This window comes from Symphalangus syndactylus, chromosome 13 (assembly GCF_028878055.3).
Source record: "Symphalangus syndactylus isolate Jambi chromosome 13, NHGRI_mSymSyn1-v2.1_pri, whole genome shotgun sequence".
In the NCBI taxonomy this organism is placed as follows: Eukaryota; Metazoa; Chordata; class Mammalia; order Primates; family Hylobatidae; genus Symphalangus; species Symphalangus syndactylus.
This window is the reverse complement of record NC_072435.2, coordinates 56364718-56390668: the sequence shown is the minus strand read 5'-3', so window position 1 is coordinate 56390668 and position 25951 is coordinate 56364718. Positions and strand designations below refer to the sequence as shown.

The window sequence follows — 25951 nt, the reverse complement described above, 5'->3', positions numbered from 1 at the left end:
ATATAATATATATTATATAATATATAAATATATAATATATATTTATATATTTATATATATATTTTAAAGAGACTGGGTCTCTGTGTGTTGCCCAGGCTGGTCTTGAACTCCTGAGCTCAAGTGATCCTCCCACTTCAGCCTCCCAAAGTGCAGGGATTATAGGTGTGAGCCACCATACCTGGTCATACATACAAACTAATTTAATATGAATTATAAGTGTAACTAGGAAAGCTAAAACTACAAAGCTTCTAGAAATATAGGAGAATGTCTCCATGACCTTGAAATAGACAATTTTTTTTTTTTTTGAGATGGAATCTTGCTCTGTTGTCCAGGCTGGAATTCAGTGGCACAATCTCTCACTCTGCCACTAGAGTGCAGTGGCGCGAACTTGGCTCACTGCAACCTCCACTTCCCAGGTTCAAGTGATTCTCCTGCCTCAGCCTCCTATGTAACTGATTATAGGCATGTGCCATCACACCCAGCTAATTTTTTTTTTTTTTTTGAGACAGAATCTTGCTTTGTCTTCAGGCTGGAGTGCAGTGGCGTGATCTCAGCTCACTGCAACCTCGCCTCCAGAGTTCAAGTGATTCTCCTGCCTCAGCCTCACAAGAAGCTGGGACTACAGGCACGCACCACCACACCCAGCTAATTTTTGTATTTTTTAGTAGAGATGGGGTTTCACCATGTTGGCCAAGATGGTCTTGATCTCTTGACCTCGTGATCTGCCTGCCTTGGCCTCCCAAAATGCTGGGATTACAGGTGTGAGCCACTGCACCTGGTCAAGATAGGCAAATATTTCCTATAAGCACACAAAAAAGTAACCTTAAAATACTTCATCAGGCCGGGTGTGGCCTTTTTCTTCTTGATAAACACTCCCTGTAAAAACTGGTCAAAAGACCTCAACAGGCACTTCACAAAAACAGGATGGCCAACTGTCCCACAAGCCTATGAAAAGATATTCAACATCATTAACCATTAGGAAAATGCAAATTAACATCACAATGGTTTACCACTCCACCTCCACCAACACTAAGCGCTGGTGAGGGTGGGGGACAACTCAGGCTCTGGCATACAGTACTGACCAGACCGGAAAATGGCCAGCCACTTTGGAAGAGTTAAATGCATGCCTCGCCATGACCTGCCACTTGCCCTCCGGAGCGTCTACCCAAGAGAAATGGGTACACATTTCCACAAAAGACATGGCCAAGAGTGTTCCTAACAGCTTCAAACATCATAGCCTGATAGTGGAAACCACCCACAGGCCCATCAATAGGAGAATGGATACACACACTGTAATACAGTCATACAACAGAACACTGAGCTACAAAACAAACCACAGATACACACAACAGCACAGACAAATGTCACAGACATGAGGTTGAAAGAAGCCAGACACGAAAGAGAACATACCACGATGCCATTTCTATGGAGTTCAAAACTAAGCAAAATTAATCAACACTGACAGCCCTGCAGAGGGGAGGGCACGTGGGGAAGAGCGCGAGGAAACCCCGGTCTGCTCCCTCAGAGTAGGTGGTGGCTTCTAGATACGTGACAATTCACCACATTGCAACAGCTGTGCACTTTACTGCAGGTTATACATCAGTTTAATAAGAAACAAATCACTGGCTCACTTGCAAAAACCGAAAGCCTTCAGATAAGGACAAAGAAGCCTTCCGGCTTTCTTATCTTCTTTGGCTTCCAGAACTCCTGCGGTGAACTTGTACAGCTCTGCAGGGACCTTGGCATCCGCTCGCTCCAAGTAGCGCAGGACGCCCACTGCGTGGCTCGCTTCTTTCTCCGTCAGCAGCAAGACAGATTTGGCTTTCTTATCTCCCTGTTCTGCAGGAGAGCCCTGAAAATTGGGGGTGAATAAAGGAAGTGGATCATTTATCCCAGTCTGACTGAGGAAACCTTGTGGACTCTGAGCTTATCATGACACAGAAGATGCCAGTGGAATATGGAAGAGAATAAAAATTCACCAAACCTGTTTAGCGTGAAAATGATCAGACATGCAATACAGGCGTCCACCAAAAACTTTTGGCGAGGCAGGGAAGCTGAAGTGAATCACACACGTGGCATCAGTGATGGCCAAGAGTGGGACACAGTCGTCCGTGAGGGCTGCAGAGAGGGAGTCCGACAATGTCACACGCGCTGGAGTTACCACACTTACTTTAACTGGCAGTCCCCAAGGCCACACTGCAGTGCATTTCCGTATCACATTTTACTTTTTTGGATGCAAAGAAACTTCTTCCCCATTTTTTTCTCCAAAATGCCACAGCCCAGTGCTTAATTCCAGAGAAAAGTGGTCTCCTTTTTAGCCTGAAAAATGTCTCTTATTACAAATCCAAGCAGCCCATATATTTTTCACTTATTCTATACATTTTGACTTTTATACTTCTCATATTAAATTTAGCAATCGTGCATGACTATATATATGTATAGTCATATGTATATAGTCATATATATGACTATATACGTAGCCTGAGGATCACTATCATATATATGATATATATGATCATATACATGATCACTATCATATATATCGCTATCATATATATGATATATATCATATATGATAGTGTATGATCATATATCATATATATGATATATGATAGTGTATGATCATATATATCATATATCATATATATGATATATGTATGATAGTGTATGATCATATATATATATCATATATATGATAGTGATCCTCAAGCTGTAACTCTAGGGAGAATGTCTAGACTAATGGTGGCTGCCCACTGACCTGAGAGATTTACCTCAACATCAAAATCTTAGTAGAGGTTAATTTTTCATTTTGAAATTAACACTGCTAATAAACTCTCAGTAAACCTGGGGAATAATGAGAAATCTGGAGATGAGAAATGTAAATGAATTAAAGATAGAATTCCTAGTAGCTCAGCCTTCACTAAATAGAAGTAGAAATTAAAACACTTACCTAATATGATCTGAGAGCCAGAACTTAACTTCTTCTTCCACTGTTCTAAAACCTTTTGTAAGTTAAAAATCATTTCTTTATGCATCTTCAAGCAAAATATTGAACTGCTTTCTACTACCTAAAGATGAAACCAAAGAGGCCAGGTCACAGTCAGGGATATAGGCTGGAAGCCAACCGTTCCATCAATAATTGTCAATGTAAAGCACTTTAAATTATCTGTGAGGGCACTACCTCACTGATTCCATAATTCTTAAGAATGAGATGATTATAAACTGAAAGATATTTCCAAAATTCAGGTGTTTATGTCTAAAATCTTGCTGAAGTGAAATAAGCAGTATTTTGCTAAAATTATTTTGCTTCCTTTTAAAATAACACAGCCATACTTGTGTGTGTATAAACACACACACACAGACACATCAGCTAGAAAGTCCTTGTTGACTACAGTACCATATAACTATACTTCTAGCTCACTGTTGCAGAAAGGTAGATGTACTATTAATTCTTTTATTTGGTAGTTGGCTTCATTTCTACGTTTTAGCACTAATATGTACAAAATAAAACTGAATAAATCTTTAGCCAATTTATTTGATTTTTTGGCTATATCTTTTACTGTTGTCTTCTCAATCTTTTTTTTTTTTTTTTTTTTTTTCCGTAGAGACGGTCTCACTATGTTGTTCAGGCTGGTCTTGAACTCCTGGCTTCAAGCAATCTTCCTACCTTCGCCTCCCAAAGGGCTAGGATTCAGGCAGGAACCATCTCAATCTTCTTAAATAGAGAGTACAGAAGATGTTGTCATGTCTATAAATTGATACTTTTAATACTCTACCAAGACGAAACTGCCCTGCCCTGGGGAATGCTGCTGCAGGGGAAAGGCCCTGCCCCCCCCATCTGGCTCCTCCCCAGCGCCAGGCCTTAGCCTGCATGCTCTGTGAGCAGACCCCACCTCCTCTTCTGATTGATGTTAAACTTGTAAAACTGTACTTCCCTGCCACACAGTCAACTATCCCAGTAATTTTGTGATGACTTGAGATTCAACAGTTGAAACAAACAGAACATTTTTTATATGGAGATGGACTCACCTTACACACTATTTCTGTTTCAGCTACAGAGCAGGTGAAGATCAAGGTCTTTTGTGCCTGACTTGGAATAAAATCAAGAGCTTGGAGTAAAGTAGAAGTTTTTTCACATTCTAGGCAAAGATGTACTACCTGGTAATGAAGCACAGAAACAATGTGACTTTTTAATATTTTAGGTGCTCCAGATCCACTTTCCATAGGTGATGGGATTTTAATAGAAAAGAATGTATAGGAAATCAATATAAATTTAAATATTCAACTACAATTGTATTTCATTCATAATTTATATATGAAATCAAAGCTGTAATTGTTTAATATTAAGCCATGAAATAAAAGTTACTTGCTTGTGCTCATCAGCCCCCCACCAACACACACACACACACACACACACACACACGCACACACAATTACCTGTTGGACATTGCCATAGAGAGCAGCCTCTTCCGTGGCTGTGATCACAATGTAGGGATCATTCATGAACTCTTTGATAAGATGTTCTATATGTTTGTTCCAATGAACTCCAACGGCAACAATCTGATGTGGTGCAGATTCCCTTTCTTCAACTTCAATATTTTTTTTAAAGTTATCTAATATAGCAAACATCTGAAAAATTAGTATAATTAATATCATTTTTATTTCAAAAGAGTAAGAACTAGCATGACAGAACATAAAATGTAAGGGATTGTATATTTTCTGTTCTCAGAGTGGGGAAAGTCTTTCAAAAATAAAAAGAAAAGGCCGGGGGTGGTGGCTCACGTCTGTAATCCTGGCACTTTGGGAGGCTGAGGCAGGCAGATCATGAGGTCAGGAGTTCAGGATCAGCCTGGCCAACATGGTGAAACCCCGTCTCTACTAAAGATAAAAAAAATTAGCTGGGCGTGGTGGTGGGCACCTGTAATCCCAGCTACTCAGGAGGCTGAGGCACAAGAATTGCCTGAACCTGGGAGGTGGAGGTTACAGTGAGCCGAGATCGCGCCATTGCACTCCAGCCTGGGCGACAAGGGTGGGACTCAGTCTTAAAAAAAGAAAAAAAAAGGCAAAAACTAAATAGGAGAAAATGTCAAGTTTAAAGTCAACAAATATCCTACAATCTCCATTATAAACAAAACTAAAGCACAAGCAACATCTTGGTAAATATGTATAACAAACTAACATGAGATTAATGTTCTTGCATAAAAACTTCTAAAAACTGATTAGCAAAAGATGACCCTACCAACAGAAAATAAGAAAAGGAAGTGAACAAGCAACTCAGAGCAAATACAAATGATCAATACGAATTAATGTTCAACCTAAAAAGTAATCAAGGAAATATAAGTTAGGCTGACAAGATTCCACTGTTGGCCAGTTAGACTGGAAGAGAAAGCTGGGCCAAGCCTGCTCTGGCAGGGGTGTGGAAAGCCTGGCACATGGCTGACAGGAGTGCACATCAGGTTATGCTTTCAGAAAGGACGCTACACAGAGCAGTATGCCTAGATACTAGTTTTACAAAAATCAGAACCTGAGACTTCAAAGGAGTTCAGGAACCCTGCACAGCCCCATAGTCAGTAACAAAGCCTGGACTCAAAACTGGGGCCATCATTACTCCCAAGTGCATACCCTTGGTAATTGTGTGACACTGCTTCCAAGAAAAGCCTTACAAGAGCTCAAAGCCTCTGACCCATGAATCCCCTCCTAGGAATTCATCCTAAAGGAAACAGGTGCAAAAAGCATGCATGTTCTATAGCCACACACGTATACAAATTATGTCGAATATCCAATATTAAGACAGTTGTAAAACAAATTCTGTGATGTCCAAAGAACTGAATACTATATGGCCAGTAACCACCAGGCTGTGGAACAGGAAGCGGTGGCCCTTACACTGCTGCGCCCTGCACAATGCAGGCTATAAAACGGCCTGTAAAACACACCCCTGATGTTATTAACTATATGTATCAACAAACACAATAATTCAAAGAAAAAGAAGCAAGTACTCCAAAATAGTAAGAGGTATCCCTTCTGAGACTATGGCTGTGCAGGCTGGGTTTTTCAAGTGCTCTTCTCCATGTCTTAAATTTTCTAAAATAAAAATCATTACTTCTGTAATCAGAAAAAATTTAAGTATTTTAGGAAATCTCTAGGAAAGAATGTTTGCACTTCAGAAAGAATTCTAACATTGGGAAGGAAATTTCACATTCTTCTTCTTAATTATAGAAGTTAAAGCATAAAATTTTTTTAGATTAACCAATGTATTCCCCAACCAGACACTTTTCCTCCTTCCTGCCATCAGTTAGCATGTTAATCACACCTCTCTTCTGAGGGGTGAGGACCTTAAGCCACGCTCACCTGTTCATTGGCTTCCAAGAATAGCACCTCTACCTCATCCAGGATCAGGTGGCAGAGCCTGAGGAACAGTAGGCTCTGACAGGCGAGAAGCCTCAGCAGGCTGTATGGGGTCGTAACAATCACTTCACCTGCATTTAAAAGAAAAAGTGAACATTTTCAATTTTCCACAGGTTTTTTTAAGATTTCCTCTGCTAAGAGTCCACATACTTTCTAGAAATGCCTTCTAATGAAGTAAAAAACACTGTTTCTGTCCTAGTCAACCCCATATGCCCAGCATCTAACAAACAGTTTAAGTGTTCAGTAAATAGTTGATAAATGAATGAAGTGACATAGTTTTCTCAGTGAAGCAGATGTAAGTCAAGATCAAGCCTTCGTAATCAAAACCGTCAGGAGCTGACAAGTAGGTCTGGACTAGTGACTGTGAGTGTGTCATCACATAAGCCATGTCACTGCAGACCCAGACCCAGCCAGGCTCCACCGTCTTCTGTAGGGAAGACAATGAAAAGGATACTTTAACTTTTATAGCCGCTTGAAAAGGATACTTACAGCCCCTTGGAAGCTTTGTATTTTTGGCTTCCTCTTTATGGAGCCCAATTGTTAATAGCACAGGATGAAGAGGCCTGGAGGACATGCTATATTCTCCCAATAATTCAAAAATAAATTGGGCCTTCTTCCACCCAGGGCACACAATGACTGCGAGAGGCTGCGAAGACAGACAAATTCAAATGACTCCAGACAGTAGTTAGGAATTCAGCATCCACATATGAAACATCAAGAACATCTCCTTGCACAGAAGCAGCACCCCGTAAGTTTCTGCTATAACCATCATACAGGTCAGAAAAGTGACAATATAATTTCATTAAAACAGATTTAGACACATTGAGTCATATTTTCTGAGAGTCTTAATGAAGCACTTCACAAGTATTCATTCATTTAGCTCTTAAGATGCTCTTACGGGGCAGAGGCTGTCAATGCTTCATTTCATAGGTGACGAATTTGAGGTACAGAGAGTTGAAGTCAGTTACCCAAGGCTGCACAGCTAATACATGGTAGCAACAGGATTTGAACGCAGGCAGTCTGGCTCTACATCCCCTGCACAGATCCTAAGCACAAGAATGAACTAAATGCCTCCTGAAAGGGGCCTTAAAAAAGACGAACCCTGGCTGGGTGTAGTGGCTCACGCCTGTAATCCCAGCACTTTGGGAGGCTGAGGCGGGTGGATCACCTGATGTCAGGAGTTCGAGACCAGCCTGATCAATATGGTGAAACCCCGTCTCTACTAAAAATACAAAAATTAGCCAGGCGTGGTAGTGTGTGCCTGTAGTCCCAGCTACTCAGGAGGCTGAGACAGGAGAATTGCTTGAACTCGGGAGGCAGAGGTTGCAGTGAGCTGAGATCGTGCCACTGCACTCCAGCCTGGGTGACAGAGCGAGACTCCATCTCAAAAAAAAAAAAAAAAAAAAAAGACGAACTCCTCTTCCTTAGGAGACTATCTTCTGAACCCTGCCCTCTGCAAGCCCACAGGTAACTCCTGAAGCTGCACTGCCTGCCAGACACCTTCCTGGACACACACCCTCCAGTAACCGAAGACAAACCGAGGCTCCTCTTTCATTCACACAGATCCAGGTGGGCCCAGCTTCCAGGCACAGGCCTGAAAGCAGGCTGACCATGGAGGCGTGGAGAAAGCTGGGGCCACAGGGACGAGACCTGGACATCCCTTTCTGCCCCGAGCCTGGGTTCGGCCTCAATATAAGCGACTTCTCATCAGTTGCTTCTCATTAGTCTACTGTTAAGTAATTTGGGTGATAGAAACATATCCATTAATTTGATTAAATCAATTCATAATAACAGACGCAACTTTTTTTTTTTTTGAGATGGAGTTTCGCTCTTCTTGCCCAGGCTGGAGTGCAATGGTGCAATCTTGCCTCACCGCAACCTCCGCCTCCCGGGTTCAAGCGATTCTCCTGCCTCAGCCTCTCGAGTAGCTGAACTACAGGCGTGTGCCACCATGCCCAGCTAATTTTTGTATTTTTAGTAGAGACGGGGTTTCACCATGTTGGCCCGGATAGTCTCGATCTCAATCTCATGATCCGTCTGCCTCGGCGTCCCAAAGTGCTGATTACAGGCATGAGCCACTGCGCCCGGCCAACAGATGCAACTTTCTAAAGGGAAATCATACAACTGCATGGCATGGTTAGAAAAATGAGCTAGTATCTTTTCTAACTGCAACACTATGTCTTCTTACTGCTGTTTTTCACTGGTGGAGCCCCGTCTGGAGCACCCTCAGTGCCAGGCCCCGAGATGCAGGTTCCACACCCATCAGGCCCCTAACAGCCACAAACCAGCAGCACAAGGCCATGCCCTGCATCATTTACCTTCACACCACTCCTCTCTTTCCCACCACCTCTTTCTCGGTGAAACGGTTTAGCTCTGCATCCCCACCCAAATCTCATATTAAATGTAATCCCCAGTGTTGGAGGTGGAGGCTGGTGGGGGGTGAATGGATCATGGGGGCAGTTTCTCATGAATGGGTTAGCACTGTCCTCTTGGTGCTGTTCTTCTGAGATCTAGTGTTTAAAGGTATGTGGCACCTCCCCCGCTCCTGCTCCAGCCATGTGTCACACCTGCTCCCCCTTAGACTTCTGCCATGATTGTGAGTTTCCTGAGGCTTCCACAGAAGCCAGCAGATGCCAGCATCATGCTTCCGCTCCAGCCTGCAGAACCATGAGCCAGTTAAGCCTCTCTTCTTTATAAATTACCCAGCCTCAGGTATTTATAGCAATGCTAGAACAGACTTAATACAGTTATTCTGAGGTTTTCCCACATGGGAAAAGTTAAGAAGGATTATGAAGCAGGGTGGGGAGCTAGGAAATGACTGGCAGAGCACGGGACAAGGCAGCGGAAGCTCAGACTTCAACCCCACTCCTAGCCCTGTCAGCGGGAAATTTACCCCAGTAACTCTTCCTGAGCCTCATTTTCTCCTCCATGAAATGGTGAGAACAATGCCCATCTCATGCTGCTACTGTGATGGTTAGATAGACTCAGGTCCGTGACAGCGTTTTAGACACTCGATATCCTTTTTTTTTTTTTTTTTTTCCTGAGACGGAGTTTTGCTCTTGTTATCCAGGCTGGAACACAATGGTATGATCTCGGCTCACTGCAACCTTCGCCTCCCAGGTTCAAGTGATTCTCCTGCCTCAGCCTCCCAAGTAGCTGGGATTACAGGCATGCCACCACGCCCACCTAATTTTTCTGTTTTTAGTAGAGATGGGGTTTCACCATGTTGGCCAGGCTGGTCTTGAACTCCTGACCTCAGATGATCCACCTGCCTCGGCCTCCCAAAGTGCTGGGATTACAGGCATAAGCCACTGTGCCCGGCCTCAATATCCATTTCTAAAAGCCTCAGCCAATGGCCCACAACTAGCGGCTCCAGGCGAGAATCAGTATGAGAGCATCAGTAATTGGAACAGGGAAAGGACACTTTCCCATAGGACAGTTTCTGGCCTGGAAGTTTGAAAACCAAACTGAGTAATGGATGACTTTCCCCAAAGGTGAGGTGTATAATTTTAAAATAAATATTTAACCCATTTGGTTGTGAGGCAAAACTGTCTTTGACTTACTCCATTTCTACTTGGTAATGACTTGTAGCAGGCTCCTGTTTGCAAAATTGTCAACACTGGTAGGAGGTAGAGCAAAGGGTTGCTTTCACAGTGAGAAATGACAACCACATCACAGCCACGTGCTATGGGAGGCCAAGAGTAAGATTCAGTGTGGCTGGGGCCTGGAAACTTATTTCTTTGAAGAGCCTACAAAACAGAAACAACCAGAAACCAAAATAAGGTAGAGAAAACTAACAAAAACTCCACTGCATGGTTCATTTCACCCCAATAAGCACTACACATTGCCAAACCCAGTATTTTCCAAGCCCTAACTTGTTAAGTTTCCCCAAATATTTTCTCAGTAGCAACCTCCTATTAAAAGACTGTTGCTTTTTCTCCTATTAAGACTCCCATTAAAAGATTCTTGCTAGGCAGAGTGCGGTGGCTTATGCCTGTAATCCCAGCATTTTGGGAGGCCAAGGTGGGTGGATCACCTGAGGTCAGGAGTTCGAGACCAGCCTGGCCAACATGGTGAAACCCCATCTCTACCAAAAATACAAAATTAGCCAGGTGTGGTGGTGCATGCCTATAATCCCAGCTACTCCGGAGGCTGAGGCAGGAGAATCACTTGAACACAGGAGGCAGAGGATGCGGTGAGCCAAGATTGCACCACTGCACTCCAGCCTGGGTGACAGAGCGAGACTCCATCTCAAAAAAAAAAAAAAGGCCAGGCACGGCGGCTGGCTCACATCTGTAATCCCTGCACTTTAGGAGGCCAAGACGAGCAGATCACCTGAGGTTGGGAGTTCAAGACCAGCCTGACCAACATGCAGAAACCCCGTCTCTACTAAAAATAGAAAATTAGCCAGGCGTGGTGTCAGGCACCTGTAATCCTAGCTACATAGGAGGCTGAGGCAGAAGAATGACTTGAACCTGGGAGGCAGAGGTTGTGGTGAGCCGAGATCATGCCATTGCACTCCAGCCTGAGCAACAAGAGCAAAACTCCATCTCAAAAAAAAAAAAAAAAAGATTCTTGCTTTAATTTTCTAAATTAAAAGGATCCAACAGATGGCCCATTGACAGGAACTTAAAGTTCACCGGATCAAAGATGCAGCTTTTCCTCCTCATTCTCCTAATAAACTGCCAGTCCATCAGCTTCACTTGTAAAGCTTTTTAAAAGATAGACTTTTATTTGCTTATTTTTCTATGTAACTGTCACTAAAGCCCAAATGTTCCAATAGAGTTCTCCACCCACATGGATAGGATCTTCCAAATGGCTGAGCTCATCGGCACCATGAGCTCTGTGAGGTCCTCTCAAGTCCTGAGCCCTAGGTGCAGTCAGGACCCGCCATGCTCTGCACCTGGTATTCAGCAACTATCCTGGGATCATCCTTCACCATCACCCTTTGTCTGCAAACCCATGTGGTCATCTTTCTTGGGTTACTTCTTTGTTTTGGTAGAGAACATATTTTAATATCTTCTTGACACAGGTTGGAAGGGAAGTACGTTTTCTTAAGACTCTGTATGTCTGCAAATGTCTTCACTCTACCCTCACACTCCATCCACAGTTTGAGTAAGGACCTCTGGTTGGAAAGAGCTTTTCATCAGAATTATTATTATTATTATTATTTTTATCGGAGACAGTCTCGTTCTGTGCCCAGGCTGGAGTGCAGTGGCACGATCTTGGCTCACTGCAACCTCCGCCTCCCAGGTTCAAGAGATTCTCATGTCTCAGCCTCCCAAGCGACTGGGACTACAGGCACGTGCCACCACACCCAGCTAACTTTTTGTATTTTAGTAGAGGATTTCACCATGTTGCCCAGGCTGGTCTCAAACTCCTGACTCAGCAATCCGCACCTCAGCCTCCCAAAATGCTAAGATTAAAGGTGTGAGCCACCACGCCCGACCTCATCAGAATTTTGACATCAATGCTCATTTGGTGCATTGTGGAGACATCTGAAGCCATTCTGATTCCTGGTCCAGTGTGTAGGACCAGTTTCATCTCTCTTGAAGCCTTCATAATCTTCAGATTCCCTCAACTTAGATGCTTCAGAATCTCTTTCTTCAGCAGTTGTGCTGGGCCTGTGATAGGCAGGCCCTCTTAATCCGGAAATTCTTGTCCATTAGGTCCAGAAAATGTTCCTATGCTAATCTTCAGAAAATGTCCTACCATCTTCCTTCATTCTTCCTAGAAATCCCATTTTCAGATACTGGACCTCAAACTGACCCTCAAAAATTTTTCCTCCTATTTCCATCTCTTTGCCTTTTTCCTCTACTTTCTGAGTTAGCTTCTCTTTTATATCTCAAACATACTAGTGATTTTTACATTTTTCTATATTTTGAACTTCCAAGAACCTTTTTTTCTGCCTGTTCCTTTTTAAAATATCCTATTTTCAATATCCCCAGGGAGAAAACATTACATCCCTTTAACAGTAAGCTGTTAGAGATGCAATGTCTTCTCTCTGGGGACATTTATTCTCTAACATTTTCTCCTCCTCACTGCATTGTCTGTTTCCTTGAGAGTTTGTTTCAGTCTTTTTTTTTTTTTGAGATGGAGTCTTGCTCTATCGCCCAGGCTGGAGTTCAGTAGTGCAATCTCAGCTCACTGCAACCTCCGCCTCCTGGGTTCAAGTGATTCTCCTGCCTCAGCCTCCCAAGTAGCTGGGACTACAGGCATGTACCACCACGCTTGGCAAATTTTTGTATTTTTAGTAGAGACGGGGTTTCACCATGTTGGCCAGGCTGGTCTCAAACTCCTGACCTCACGTGATCTGCCTGCCTCGGCCTCCCAAAGTGCGGGGATTACAGGTGTGAGCCAATGCACCCAGCCTGGTCTTTTTTTTTTTTTTTTTTTTTTTAAGGTGAAGGCTTTCTTCAAATGTCCATGATCCCTGATGTCTGTTCATGGTGGAGAGCAAGACACTAACGCCCAACTGGAGGCTCTGGGGACTCTTGTCATCACATGAGTGTCACCTCACTGCAGAAAGGCAAGGCGGCAAGCAGGCCCTGTTCATGGGAGAATTCCAAATAGCATCATCTGAAGGTCATTTCTCTAGAGCCATTCAAATTTCTCCAAAAAGAGCCTCCAACCTTGCTGCTGAGAACAATACAAGCTGGCTGTGGGTGCTCAGAAGACAGAGCTGGTGGTTCATGCTCCTCTCACAAAGCACACCTTCCCTGAAGAGGCAGCCACACTCTGTCTCCTGCTTTCATCTTCTAAGACTGTGGAATCTGTCCACTTCTCTCTCACGCTATTTGTCCTGGTTGTTTTATCTTCCTATCTTAAAAAATTTTTTTTAACTCTTTTTAATCAGGAAAAAAGTAGATAAACAAACATGTATGATCAATTTTCCAAATGAAACCATATGTGTGTAAGACAATTTTGAAAAGAACGGTGGGGGAGTGCATTACAATTGCCCTGGTGGCCTGCTGCTCCTCCCACAGCCCTGTCCACAGGCATCCTGGAAACCTGACTGCAGAAGGGGCTCACAGTTACACAGCGGCTGCCTCACAAAACAATCACTCACTCACTTCTAAGAAGCTAACTTGGATTTAAGAATAAATGAGAAATTAGGCCGAGTGTGGTGGCTCATGCCTGTAATCTCAAATAAAAAGAGAATTTCAAAAGCAAAGAAATTATACAATGCAACCTTAGAGCCATTTATTTCAAAATCCTTCTCTATTAGAAAAAGTTGGCATTCTTGATAAATTCAGTTTTACGAGCACTTTTACCTTCTTCAGGTCTTCTGACAGCGGCGACGAGTCAATGGTTAAGCAGGGCTCGATCTTGTTCCGGAGCACTGCCATGGGCGGCTGCAGGCCCTTCAGCTTCTGCAACTGAGAGAACGTGTGCATTAGACAACCAGTGTCTGCCCTGAGGCATCAGCACAGGAGATCAAGAACTTAATGGAAATGAAGAAAATACAGATTTCAATGTAAACACCTGGGTATATATGCTTACTTAAAAAAAAAAAAAAAGAAAAAAAAAACCACCAAACTACCAAAAGGAAGATCGTTTATTATCCAAAAAGCAAGGAACAATTGCTCAGAAGCAACAATCCATTCGATCGTTTCTCAAAGGATGTCTTCAGGTTAAGTCCCCCATCTAAGGAGTTTCTCTTCTAATCTCAAGTCTGGAGGGAGGAAGGAGAGGATTTAAAGGATAAACAGTTTTTTCTCTCTTTTTATTTTACTTTTTTTAGGGCCTGTAATACCTGCTGGAGATCAGAGATTCCGTCAGCTCTCAAAGGATCAGGATTTAAAAACTGCAGTAATCTGTAAGATAGTTAAAAGAAGAATGTGAAGAAAAAGGTGTTTCTGTTTCCTCAGTTGAGCTATTCTTTTAGTTCTTCCTTGATAGAGATAGCAGGGGCTGCACAGCCCAAGGCTCAGCTATACAACCACTGCCTGTTCTGTTCTGCTTGATTTATGAGGCATGAGGGCCTGTACCTGTGCTGCCACAACCCTGCCACCCAGGTCCCCCTGAGTATCTGAGGGGACCCAGCCAAGCTCAGGAACCACTAGTGTACTTTACTATCTTTATTTTATGGATGAGAAAAACAAGACCAGATAGGACTTGTCCACAACCACCTCTGCTGAGAGGAGAAGAAATTTGAAACTGCTTTCCTCTAGATCCAGCCCAACCCCAACATGGGTAAGGCCAGTGGCAGTCACAGAGAAGTCACAAGGCACAGACATGGCAGGGACTCCAGGATAAAGATGGTGGGTTACACACATGGCAAACTGCACTCCTTCCTAAAGCCCCATTCCTGTAAATGCATTTTTTCTTTTCTTTTTTTTTTTGAGATGGAGTTTCGCTCTTGTTACTCAGGCTGGAGTACAGTGGCGTGATCTCACTATAACCTCCGCCTCCCAGGTTCAAGAGATTCTCCTGCCTCAGCCTCCCGAGTAGCTGGGATTACAGGCATCCACCACCACACCCAGCTAATTTCTGTATTTTTAGTAGAGACAGGGTTTCACCATTGTTGTCCAGGCTGGTCTCGAACTCCTGACCTCAGGTGACCCGCCTGCCTCGGCTTCCCAAAGTGCTGGGATTATAGGCGTGAGCCACTGCGCTCGGCCCTGTAAATAGATTTTTAAATGCAAAAGCCACAAGACCCAACTGTCATCAGCTGATGAATGGGTACATGAAATGCGCTCCATGAATGCAACGGAATATAAGTCAGTCATGAAAAGGCATGCTGTGCTCGTTTATGATATGGCAGAGGTGAGCCTTGGAAACACTGTGCGCAGTGAAACCAGCGTCACCAAGGCCCACCCACCGTATGATCCCATCGATATGAAATGTCCTGAACAGGCAAACCCATAGAGACTGAAAGCAGACAGCTGGCTACCAAAGGATGTGGAGGGAGGAAAATGGAGAGTGACCACTAATGGAAATGGACTTACTTGTGTGGTTGCAAACTCTGTGAATACACTAAAAATCACTGAATTGTACGTTTGAAAAAAGGGCACATGAATTATATTTCAAAAAAGCTATGTTTTAGAGACAATATTCCAGAACAGAATGTTGGAAGCTAAAAAACAGATGGACAAACTGGTAACAGCCCCAAGACAGTTGAATCTGAGCCAGCCATGGGAGCCTGACCCTATCTGCAGAGAACGACCTTCAGAAAGCTTAGGAATTAGGGGCAGGCTCCCTGGCTGCAGCAGTGTGGCAGAGGGGGGAACCTCTGCATCACCTTACACTGCTCCACACCAGACTGCCACTCACCCCAACCCTAGGAAGGCCAGGGGCTGATTCTCTGGAGAGGATAAAGCAGAACTCTCAGGACTCGGGGCTGTAGGCCTAGCTGCAAACAGTGCTGAACTGAAAAGAGGGAGGCTAAGCACACACAGGACGGTGAGACCCAGCCTGTGCCTCCCACTCAGCTCCCAGGACACAGGCAGGTCTTTAGCCCCGGGGGCGAGAGACAGGAGAAGTCTTCCCTTGGGCATCTGGACGGAATTCAGAGGTCCCTGCACTCACAGCAGCTCGCTCCCCAGTGAGACCCACAGCCCACAGGCTTGGTACACTCAGAGACCCTCACCAGCTCACTGGGCCTCTACGTTGAAATACAGGCAGACAGGCCGGGCGCGGTGGCTCACGCTTGTAATCCCAGCACTTTGGGAGGCCGAGGCGGGCGGATCACGAGGTCAGGAGATCGAGACCACGGTGAAACCCTGTCTCTACTAAAAAATACAAAAAATTAGCCGGGCGCGGTGGCGGGCGCCTGTAGTCCCAGCTACTCGGAGGCTGAGGCAGGAGAATGGCGTGAACCCGGGAGGCGGAGCTTGCAGTGAGCCGAGATTGCGCCACTGCACTCCAGCCCGGGCGACAGAGCGAGACTCTGTCTCAAAAAAAAAAAAAAAAAAGAAATACAGGCAGACAGTCGAGGACCGCATGACGTCTAAGGAAAGCCTCCAACCTTAAAAACCGAGTAATGCACCCTGCAAAAAAAGAAACAGTGTAGGGAGAAGAAAACTCCCCGACCAAAATCATTAGTCTCCTTAGAGAAATGAGAGAAACTACTGTATATGTGAAACGAGGACAGGACACTATCAGAAAGAGAAAAGAGAACAAAAGGAAAACCCTTGCAAATTAAAAACGTGATATTAGACATAAAAAACACAATAAAATGAGTAGAGGACAAAATTGTAAAATCATTCCAAAAAGTAAAGCAGGCTGGGTGTGGTGGCTCACACCTATAATCTCAGCCTTTTGGGAGGCCGAGGCAGGCAGATCACTTGAGGTCAGGAGTTTGAGACCAGCCTGGCCAATATAGTGAAACTCTGTCTCTACTAAAAATACAAAAATTAGTCAGGTGTGGTGGCAGGCACCTATAATCCCAGAGTGAGGCAGGAGAATCACTTGAACCCAGGAGGCAGAAGTTGCAGTGAGACGACATCGCACCACTGCACTCCAGCATGGGCAAAAGAACGAGACTCCATTTCAAAAAAACAAAAAAAAAAAAAAAAGAAAAAAAGTAAAGCAAAAAGACAAAGAGATTAAAAAAAGAGCAGGCACTTCCAAGATGGCCAAATAGGAACAGCTCCAGTCTATAGCTCTCAGCGAGATCGACGCAGAAGATGGGTGATTTCTGCATTTCCAACTGAGGTACCTGGTTCATCTCACTGGGACTGGTTGGACAGTGGGTGCAGCCCATGGAGGGTGAGCTGAAGCAGGGTGGGGTGTCGCCCCACCTGGGAAGCACAAGGGGTTGGGGGATTTCCCTTTTCTAGCCAAGGGAAGCCGTGACTGACTGTACCTGGAGGAGCAGTACACACTCCTGCCTAAATACTGCACTTTTCCCACAGTCTTCACAACCTGCAGACCAGGAGATTCTCTCCTGTGCCTGGCTCGGTGGATCCCACACCCACGGATCCTTGCTCGCTGCTAGCGCAGCAGTCTGAGATGGACCTGGGACATGGGAGCTTGGTGCAGGGAGGGGTGTCCACCATTGTTGAGGTTGAGTAGGCGGTTCTACGCTCACAGTGTAAACAAAGCAGCAGGGAAGCTCAAACTGGGCGGAGCCCACCGCAGCTCAGCAAGGCCTACTGCCTCTCTAGATTCCACCTCTGGGGGCAGGGCATATCTGACCCAAAGACAGCAGACAGCCTCTCCAGACTTAAACGTCCCTGCCTGACAGCTCTGAAGAGAGCAGTGGTTCTCCCAGCACAGCACATGAGCTCTGATAATGGACAGACTGCCTCCTCAAGCGGATCTCTGACTCATGTGTAGCCTGACTGGGAGACATCTCCCAGTAGGGGCTGACAGACACCTCATACAGGCGGGTGTCCCTCTGGGATGAAGCTTCCAGAGGAAGGATCAGGCAGCAATATTTGCTGTTCTGCAGCCTCTGCCCAGGGAAACAGGGTCTGGGGTGGACCTCCAGCAAACTCCAACAGACCTGCAGCTGAGGGGCCTGTCTGTTGGAAGGAAAACTACCAAACAGAAAGGAATAGCATCAACATCAACAAAAAGGACATCTACACCAAAACCTCACCTGTAGCTCACCAACATCAAAGAGCAAAGGTAGATAAAACCACAAAGACGGGGAGAAACCAGAGCAGAAAGGCTGAAAATTCCAAAAACCAGAACGTCTCTCCTCCTCCAAAGGAACACAACTCCTCGTCAGCAACAGAAAAAAACTGGACAGAGAATGAGTTTGATAAGTTGACAGAAGTAAGCTTCAGAAGAAGGTCGGTAATAACAAACTTCTCTGAGCTAAAGAAGCATGTTCTAACCCATCGTAAGGAAGCTAAAAACCTTGAAAAAATGTTAGATGAATGGCTAACTAGAATAACCAGTGTAGAGAAGAGCTTAAATGACCTGATGGAGCTGAAAACCACAGTATTAGAACTTCGTGATGCATGCACAAGCTTCAACAGCCAATTCGATCAAGTGGAAGAAAGGATATCAGTGATTGAAGGTCAAATTAATGAAATAAAGTGAGAAGACAAGATTAAAGAAAAAGGAGTAAAAAGAAATGAACAAAGCCTCCAAGAAATAAGGGACTATGTGAAAAGACCAAATCTACTTTTGATTGGTGTACCTGAAAGCAATGGGGAGAATGGTGCCAAGCCAGAAAACACTCTTCAGGATATTATCCAGGAGAACTTCCCCAACCTAGCAAGGCAGGCCAACATTCAAATTCAGGAAATACAGAGAACACTACAAAGATACTCTTCGAGAAGAGCAACCCCAAGACACACAATTGTCAGATTCACCAAGGTTGAAATGAAGGAAAAAATGTTAAGGGCACCCAGAGAGAAAGGTCAGGTTACCCACCAAGGGAAGCCCATCAGATTAACAGTGGTTCACTCTGCAGAAACTCTATAAGCCAGAAGAGAGTGGGGGCCAATATTCAATATTCTTGAAAAGAATTTTCAATCAGAATTTCATATCCAGCCAAATTAAGCTTCATAAGTAAAGGAGAAATAAAATCCTTTATAGACAAGCAAATGCTGAGAGATTTTGTCACCACCAGGCCTGCCTTCCAAGAGCTCCTGAAGGAAGTACTAAACATGGATAGGAACAACCGGTACCAGCCACTGCAAAAACATGCCAAAATGTAAAGATCATCGATACTGTGAAGAAACTACATCAATTAATGGGCAAAATAACCAGCTAGCATCATAATGACACGATCAAATTCACACATAACAATATTAGCCTTAAATGTAAATGGGCTAAATGCCCCCAATTAAAAGACACAGACTGGCAAATTGGATAAAGAGTCAAGACCCATCGGTGTGCTGTATTCAGGAGACCCATCTCACATGCAAAGACACACATAGGCCCAAAATAAAGGAATGGAGGAAGATCTACTAAGCAAATGGAAAGCAAAAAAAAAAAAAAAAAAGCAGGGGTCGCAATCCTGGCCTCTGATAAAACAGACTTTAAACCAACAAAGACCAAAAGACATAAAGAAGGCCATTACATAATAGTAAAGGTATCAATTCAACAAGAAGAGCTAACTAGATTCATAAAGCAAGTTTTTAAGAGACCTACAAAGAGATCTAGACTCCCACACAATAATAAATGGGAGACTTTAACACCCCACTGTCTATATTAGACAGATCAACAAGACAGAAAATTAACAAGGATATCCAGGACTTGAACTCAGCTCTGGACCAAGCAGACCTAATAGACATCTACAGAACTCTTCACCCCAAATCAACAGAATATACATTCTTCTCAGCACCACATCACACTTATTCTAAAATTGACCACATAATCGGAAGTAAAACACTCCTCAGCAAATGTAAAATAACAGAAATCACAACAAACTGTCTCTCAGACCAGAGTACAATCAAATTAGAACTCAGGATTAAGAATCTCACTCAAAACCACACAACTACATGGAAACTGAACAACCTGCTCCTGAATGACTACTGGGTACATAACGAAATGAAGGCAGAAATAAAGATGTTCTTTGAAACCAATGTGAACAAAGACACAACATACCAGAATCTCTGGGACACATTATAGCACTAAATGCCCACAAGAGAAAGAAGGAGAGATCTAAAATTGACACCCTAACATCACAATTAAGAGAACTAGAGAAGCAAGAGCAAACAAATTCAAAAGCTGGCAGAAGACAAGAAATAACTAAGATCAGAGCAGAAGTGAAGGAGATAGTGACATAGAAAACCCTTCAAAAAAAAATCAATGAATCCAGGAGCTGGTTTTTTGAAAAGATCAACAAAATAGATAAACTGCTAGCAAGACTAATAAAGAAGAAAAGAGAGAAGAATCAAATAGACACAATAAAAAATGATAAAGGGGATATCACCACTGATCCCACAGAAATACAAACTACCATCAGAGAATACTATAAACACCTATGCAAATAAACTAGAAAATCTAGAAGAAATGGATAAACTCCTGGACACATACATCCTCCCAAGACTAAACCAGGAAGAAGTTGAATCTCTGAACAGACCAGTAACAGGTTCCGAAATTGAGGCAGTAATAGCCTGCCAACCAAAAAAAGTCCAGGAACAGACATTCACAGCCGAATTCTACCAGAGGTAGAAAGAGGAGCTGGTACCATTCCTTCTGAAACTATTTCAATCAACAGAAAAAGAGGGAATCCTTCCTAACTCATTTTATGAGGCCAGCATCATCCTGACACCAAAGCCTGGCAGAGTCACAACAAAAAAAGAGAATTTTAGGCCAATATCCCTGATGAACATCAATGCGAAAATCCTCAATAAAATACTGGCAAACCGAATCCAGCAGCACATCAAAAAGCTTATCCACCATGATCAAGTCGGCTTCATCCCTGGAATGAAAGGCTGGTTCAACATATACAAATCAATAAATGTAATCCAGCATATAAACAGAACCAACAGCAAAAACCACATGGTTATCTCAGTAGACGCAGAAAAGGCCTTCGACAAAATTCAACAGCCTTTCATGCTAAAAACTCTCAATAAACCAGGTATCGATGGAATGTATCTCAACATAATAAGAGCTATTTATGACAAACCCACAGGCAATATCATACTGAATGGGCAAAAACTGGAAGCATTCCCTTTGAAAACTGGCACAAGACAAGGATGCCCTCTCTCACCACTCCTATTTGACATAGTATTGGAAAGGCAGGGCAATCAGGCAAGAGAAAGGGCAGTATCTGGCCAGGGCAATCAGGCAAGAGAAAGCAATAAAGGGTATTCAAATAGGAAGAGAGGAAGTCAAATTGTCCCTGTTTGCAGATGACATGATTGTATATTTCAAAAACCCCATAATCTCAGCCCAAAATCTCCTTAAGCTGATAAGCAACTTCAGCAAAGTCTCAGGATACAAAATCAATGTGTAAAAATCACAAGCATTCCTATACACCAATAACAGACAAACAGAGAGCCAAATCATGAGTGAACTCCCATTCACAATTGCTACTAAGAGAATAAAATACCTAGGAATACAACTTACAAGGGATGTGAAGGACTCTTCAAGGAGAACTACAAACCACTGCTAAAGAAAATAAGAGAGGACACAAACAAATGGAAAAACATTCCATGCTCATGGATAGGAAGAATCAATATCGTGAAAATGGTCTTACTGCCCAAAGTAATTTATAGAGTCAAAGCTATCCCCATCAATCTACCACTACTTTCTTCACAGAATTGGAAAAAACTACTTTAAACTTCATATGGAACCAAAAATGAGCCCACATAGCCAAGACAATCTTGGGGAAGAAGAACAAAGCTGGAGGCATCACGCTACCTGACTTCAAACTTTACTACAAGGCTACGGTAACCAAAACAGCATGGCACTAGTACCAAAACAGATATATAGACCAATGGAACAGAACACAGGCCTCAGAAATAACGCCACACATCTACCGCCGTCTGATCTTTGACAAACCTGACACACACAAGCAATGGGGAAAAGATTCCCTATTTAATAAATGGTGTTGGGAAAACTGGCTAGCCATATGCAGAAAACTGAAACTGGACCCCTTCCTTACACCTTTTACAAAAATAAACTCAAGATGGATCAAAGACTTAAACATAAGACCTAGGACCATAAAAATCCTAGAAGAAAACCTGGGCAATACCATTCAGGACACAGGCATGGGCAAAGACTTCATGTCTAAAACACCAAAAGCAATGGCAACAAAAGTCAAAATTGACAAATGGAATCTAATTAAACTAAAGAGCTTCTGCACAGCAAAAGAAACTATCATCATAATGAACAGGCAGCCTACAGAATGGTAGAACATTTTTGCAATCTATTCATCTGACAAAGGGCTAATATCCAAAATCTACAAAGAACTTAAACAAATTTACAGGAAAAAAGCAAACAACCCCATCAAAAAGTGGGCAAAGGATATGAACACACACTTCGCAAAAGAAGGCATTTATGTAACCAACAGACATATGAAAAAATGCTCATCATCACTGGTCATTAGAGAAATGCAATCAAAATCACAATGGGATACCATCTCATGCCAGTTAGAATGGTGATTGTTAAAAAGTCAGGAAACAACAGACGCTGGAGAGGATATATACATATGTGTATACATACAGTGTAAAAACAGGAATGCTTTTACACTGTTGGTGGGAATGTAAATTAGTTCAACCATCATGGAAGACAGTGTGGTGATTCCTCAAGGATCTAGAACCAGAAATACCATTTGACCCAGCAATCCCATGACTGGGCATATACCCAAAGGATTATAAATCATTCTACAATAAAGACACATGCACACGTATGTTTACTGTGGCACTATTCACAATAATAAAGACTTGGAACCAACCCAAATGTCCATCAATGATAGACTGGATTAAGAAAATGTGGCACATATACACCATGGAATACTATGCAGCCATAAAAAAGGATGAGTTCATGTCCTTTGCAGGGAGGGACAGGGATGAAGCTGGAAACCATCATTCTCAGCAAACTATCACAAGATCAGAAAACCAAACACTGCATGTTCTCACTCCTAAGTGGAAGCTGAACAATGAGAATGCATGGACACAGGGAGGGGTACATCACACACTGGGGCTTGTGGGGGTGGGAGGCTAGGGGAGGGATAACAATAGGAGAAATACCTAATGTAGGTGACGGGTTGATGGGTGCAGCAAACCACCATGGCACACGTATACCTACATAACAAAACTGCACGTTCTGCACATGTAACCCAGAACTTAAAGTATAATAAAAAAAAAAGAAGAAAAATATATTTTATAAAATTACTCGACCAATTCCGGAGGTTCAACATATGAATCACAGAGGTTCTTAAAAGAAGACAGAGAACACGGAACACAAGAGAACAACGAAAATGTCAAGAGAATTTCCCAGGGGTAAGGGACACAAGGCTACACATTGGAAGGGTCCACTGAATGACAAGCATAATAATAGAACCACGCCAAGGCACAACATCAGGAAACTTCCAAACACTGGCAACAAAGGAAGATCCTATAAGCTTCCAGAGAGAGAGAGAGAAAAGGAAAGGAGTCATATATAAAGAATAAGAAATCAGAATAGAGTGGACGTCTCTACACTAGAAACTAGAAGTAGAAATGTCTTCAAAATTTATATCCAAACTATTGATCAAGTGTGAAGATAGTCTAAAAGCATTTATGCAAAGTCTCTAAAAAATTTATGTTTTGTGTCTCCCTTCCTAGAAAGCTACTAAAGGATGCTCTCCACCAAAACAAGGGAGTAAACCAAGTAAGAAGAAGATGGATGATCTGGAAAAGAGGAGATTTAATTCAAGAAAGATGCAGAGAATCTCAGGATGTTGGTGACAATGAACACGGGACGTATCAGGCACAGACCAAAGCAGGCAGGAAGGGTCTGGAGGGATGTCCAAAGACACACAAGTGAGAACCTCAGTTTAGACAACAGAGGAGAATTCTGGGGATGAATCTTTAAGATAGATTAAAAACGGCCAAGCGCGGTGGCCCACACCTGTAATCCCAGCACTTGGGAGGCCGAGGTGGGCGGATCTTGAGGTCAGGAAATCAAGACCATCCTGGATAACATGGTGAAACCCTGTCTCTACTAAAAATACAAAAAAATTAGCCAGGCGTGATGGTGGGCGCCTGTAGTCCCAGCTACTCGGGAGGCTGAGGCAGGAGAATGGCATGAACCTGGGAGGTGGAGCTTGCAGTGAGCCGAGACCGCACCACGGCACTCCAGGCTGGGCAACAGAGCGAGACTCCATCTCAAAAAAAAAAAAAAAAAAAAAGATAGATTAAAAACTTAGGGAAGTGAGCCAGGCATGGTGGCACACAGTAGTCCCAGCTACTCGGGAGGTTGAGGCAGGAGGATTGCTTGAGGCCAGAAGTTTGAGACCAGCCTAGGAAACACAGTGAGACCCCATTAAAAAAAAACAAACCCAAGGAAAGAGAAAAACAAGATAATTATTAACTTCAGGTAAACCAAAAGGCTATGTGAGAACAGAGAAGCAGCTGTGCTGTGTGACTGCAGAGCCCCGCAGCACTCACCTGCTCACAGCCCGGGGACAATGCACACTCATCTCACCGGAATCATGACGCAGGGAGAGTGGGGTCATGGGAAGAACAGAAGTGTGGGTGTGATTTCAAGAGGGAGGAGGAAGGGTTGTACAACAGAGCCGTGTCCTCACCACTCACTGTGGCCCTTCTTTGGCAGAGGGCTCGGGTCTGGAAGGACAGTGTCCGACCCAGGACTCAGCAGCCTGTGTGAAGGGCATTTCAGTCCAGGCTTCGACATGCACTGCTGTTCAGACTCTGACATTGAAACGGTATCACAAAGAATGTGGATATTCGGGCCAGGTGCAGTGGCTCATGCCTGTAATCCCAGCACTTTGGGAAGCTAATGGCAGGCAGATCACCTGAGGTCAGGAGTTCGAGACCAGCCCGGCCATCATGGCGAAACCCCGTCTCTACTAAAAATACAAAAAAGTTAGCTGGGCATGGTGTCGTGTGCCTGTAATCCCAGCTACTCGGGAGGCTGAGGCAGGAGAATCACTTGAACCAGAGAGGCGGAGGTTGCAGTGAGCCGAGCTTGTACCACTGTACTCCAGCCTGGGCTACAGAGCGAGACTCTGTCTCAAAAAAAAAAAAAGGCCGGACACGGTGGCTCACACTTGTAATCCCAGCACTTTGGGAGGCCGAGGCGGGCGGATCACGAGGTCAGGAGATCGAGACCATGGTGAAACCCCGTCTCTACTAAAAATACAAAAAAAAAAATTAGCCGGGTGTGGTGGCAGGCGCCTATAATCCCAGCTACTCGGGAGGCTGAGGCAGGAGAATGGCGTGAACCCAGGAGGCAGAGCTTGCAGTGAGCCGAGATTGCGCCACTGCACTCCAGCCTGGGCGACAGAGCGAGACTCCGTCTCAAAAAAAAAAAAAAAGAATGGGCATATTTGGAGAATTTTCCATCGTCAATCAGTGGGCAGTACAAAGTAGGCTGATGTTAAAATGTTTAAAGGAAGACAACAGAATAATAAAGAATGAATATCACAGTAGGCACGAGGGACACAGAAGATGGAAAGAAAAGAACTGCAGAGAGAGCTCCAGGGTACCTTAAATATCAGAGATGACGTGAGTGGCAAGCAGGCACCACTCCACCCTCCTATGCTCAGGACGTCTTCACCAGTTAAGAAAGTACTCCCCGCAGCACATATGGCTGCATTGTCAAAGTCCAAAATCCTCCTGAAAATAATGCTGTGAGGGTCAACACACACAGTTGATACTCACCCACCATCTAGCATATTTCCACGGGCTGGGTGGAATCTGGCACCAGCTTAGAAACATGATCTCAGCCCAATCCAGGCTGCCTTGCCACCTCCAGAAACCCTTAGCAGAACAGAGCAGTTTCTCTTGAACACCCAAAGATTAAGAGAGAGAATTTCACTGGGAGAGCCCTTAAACCTGGGTGTGGGCCCTGCCACTTCCTCTGCTACCCAAGTATCCAGGATTCCCAAGGGGATCCTGGTGGTATGTGATCCTGGAATGGGACAGACTGCATCTGGGGTGACCTCTTCCAGAATGGACTGCAA

The 25951-nt window shown here is 43.8% G+C and overlaps 1 protein-coding gene across 3 annotated transcripts in view; it reads right to left on the bottom strand.

The window, feature by feature from the left end:
* Nucleotides 1-25951, bottom strand: part of TDRD12 (tudor domain containing 12) — a 108328-nt gene that overhangs the window by 26499 nt on the left and 55878 nt on the right. For 2 of the 3 annotated variants that reach the window (XM_055237093.2, XM_063614049.1), the window contains 10 exons: nucleotides 14162-14222; nucleotides 13680-13784; nucleotides 9969-10154; nucleotides 6895-7051; nucleotides 6349-6476; nucleotides 4438-4629; nucleotides 4030-4158; nucleotides 2951-3068; nucleotides 1985-2118; nucleotides 1632-1852 (listed from right to left, as the gene is read on the bottom strand). In XM_055237093.2, the coding sequence (XP_055093068.1) occupies nucleotides 1632-1852; nucleotides 1985-2118; nucleotides 2951-3068; nucleotides 4030-4158; nucleotides 4438-4629; nucleotides 6349-6476; nucleotides 6895-7051; nucleotides 9969-10154; nucleotides 13680-13784; nucleotides 14162-14222 (1431 nt within the window). The other variant, XM_055237095.2, reaches the window with a different exon arrangement.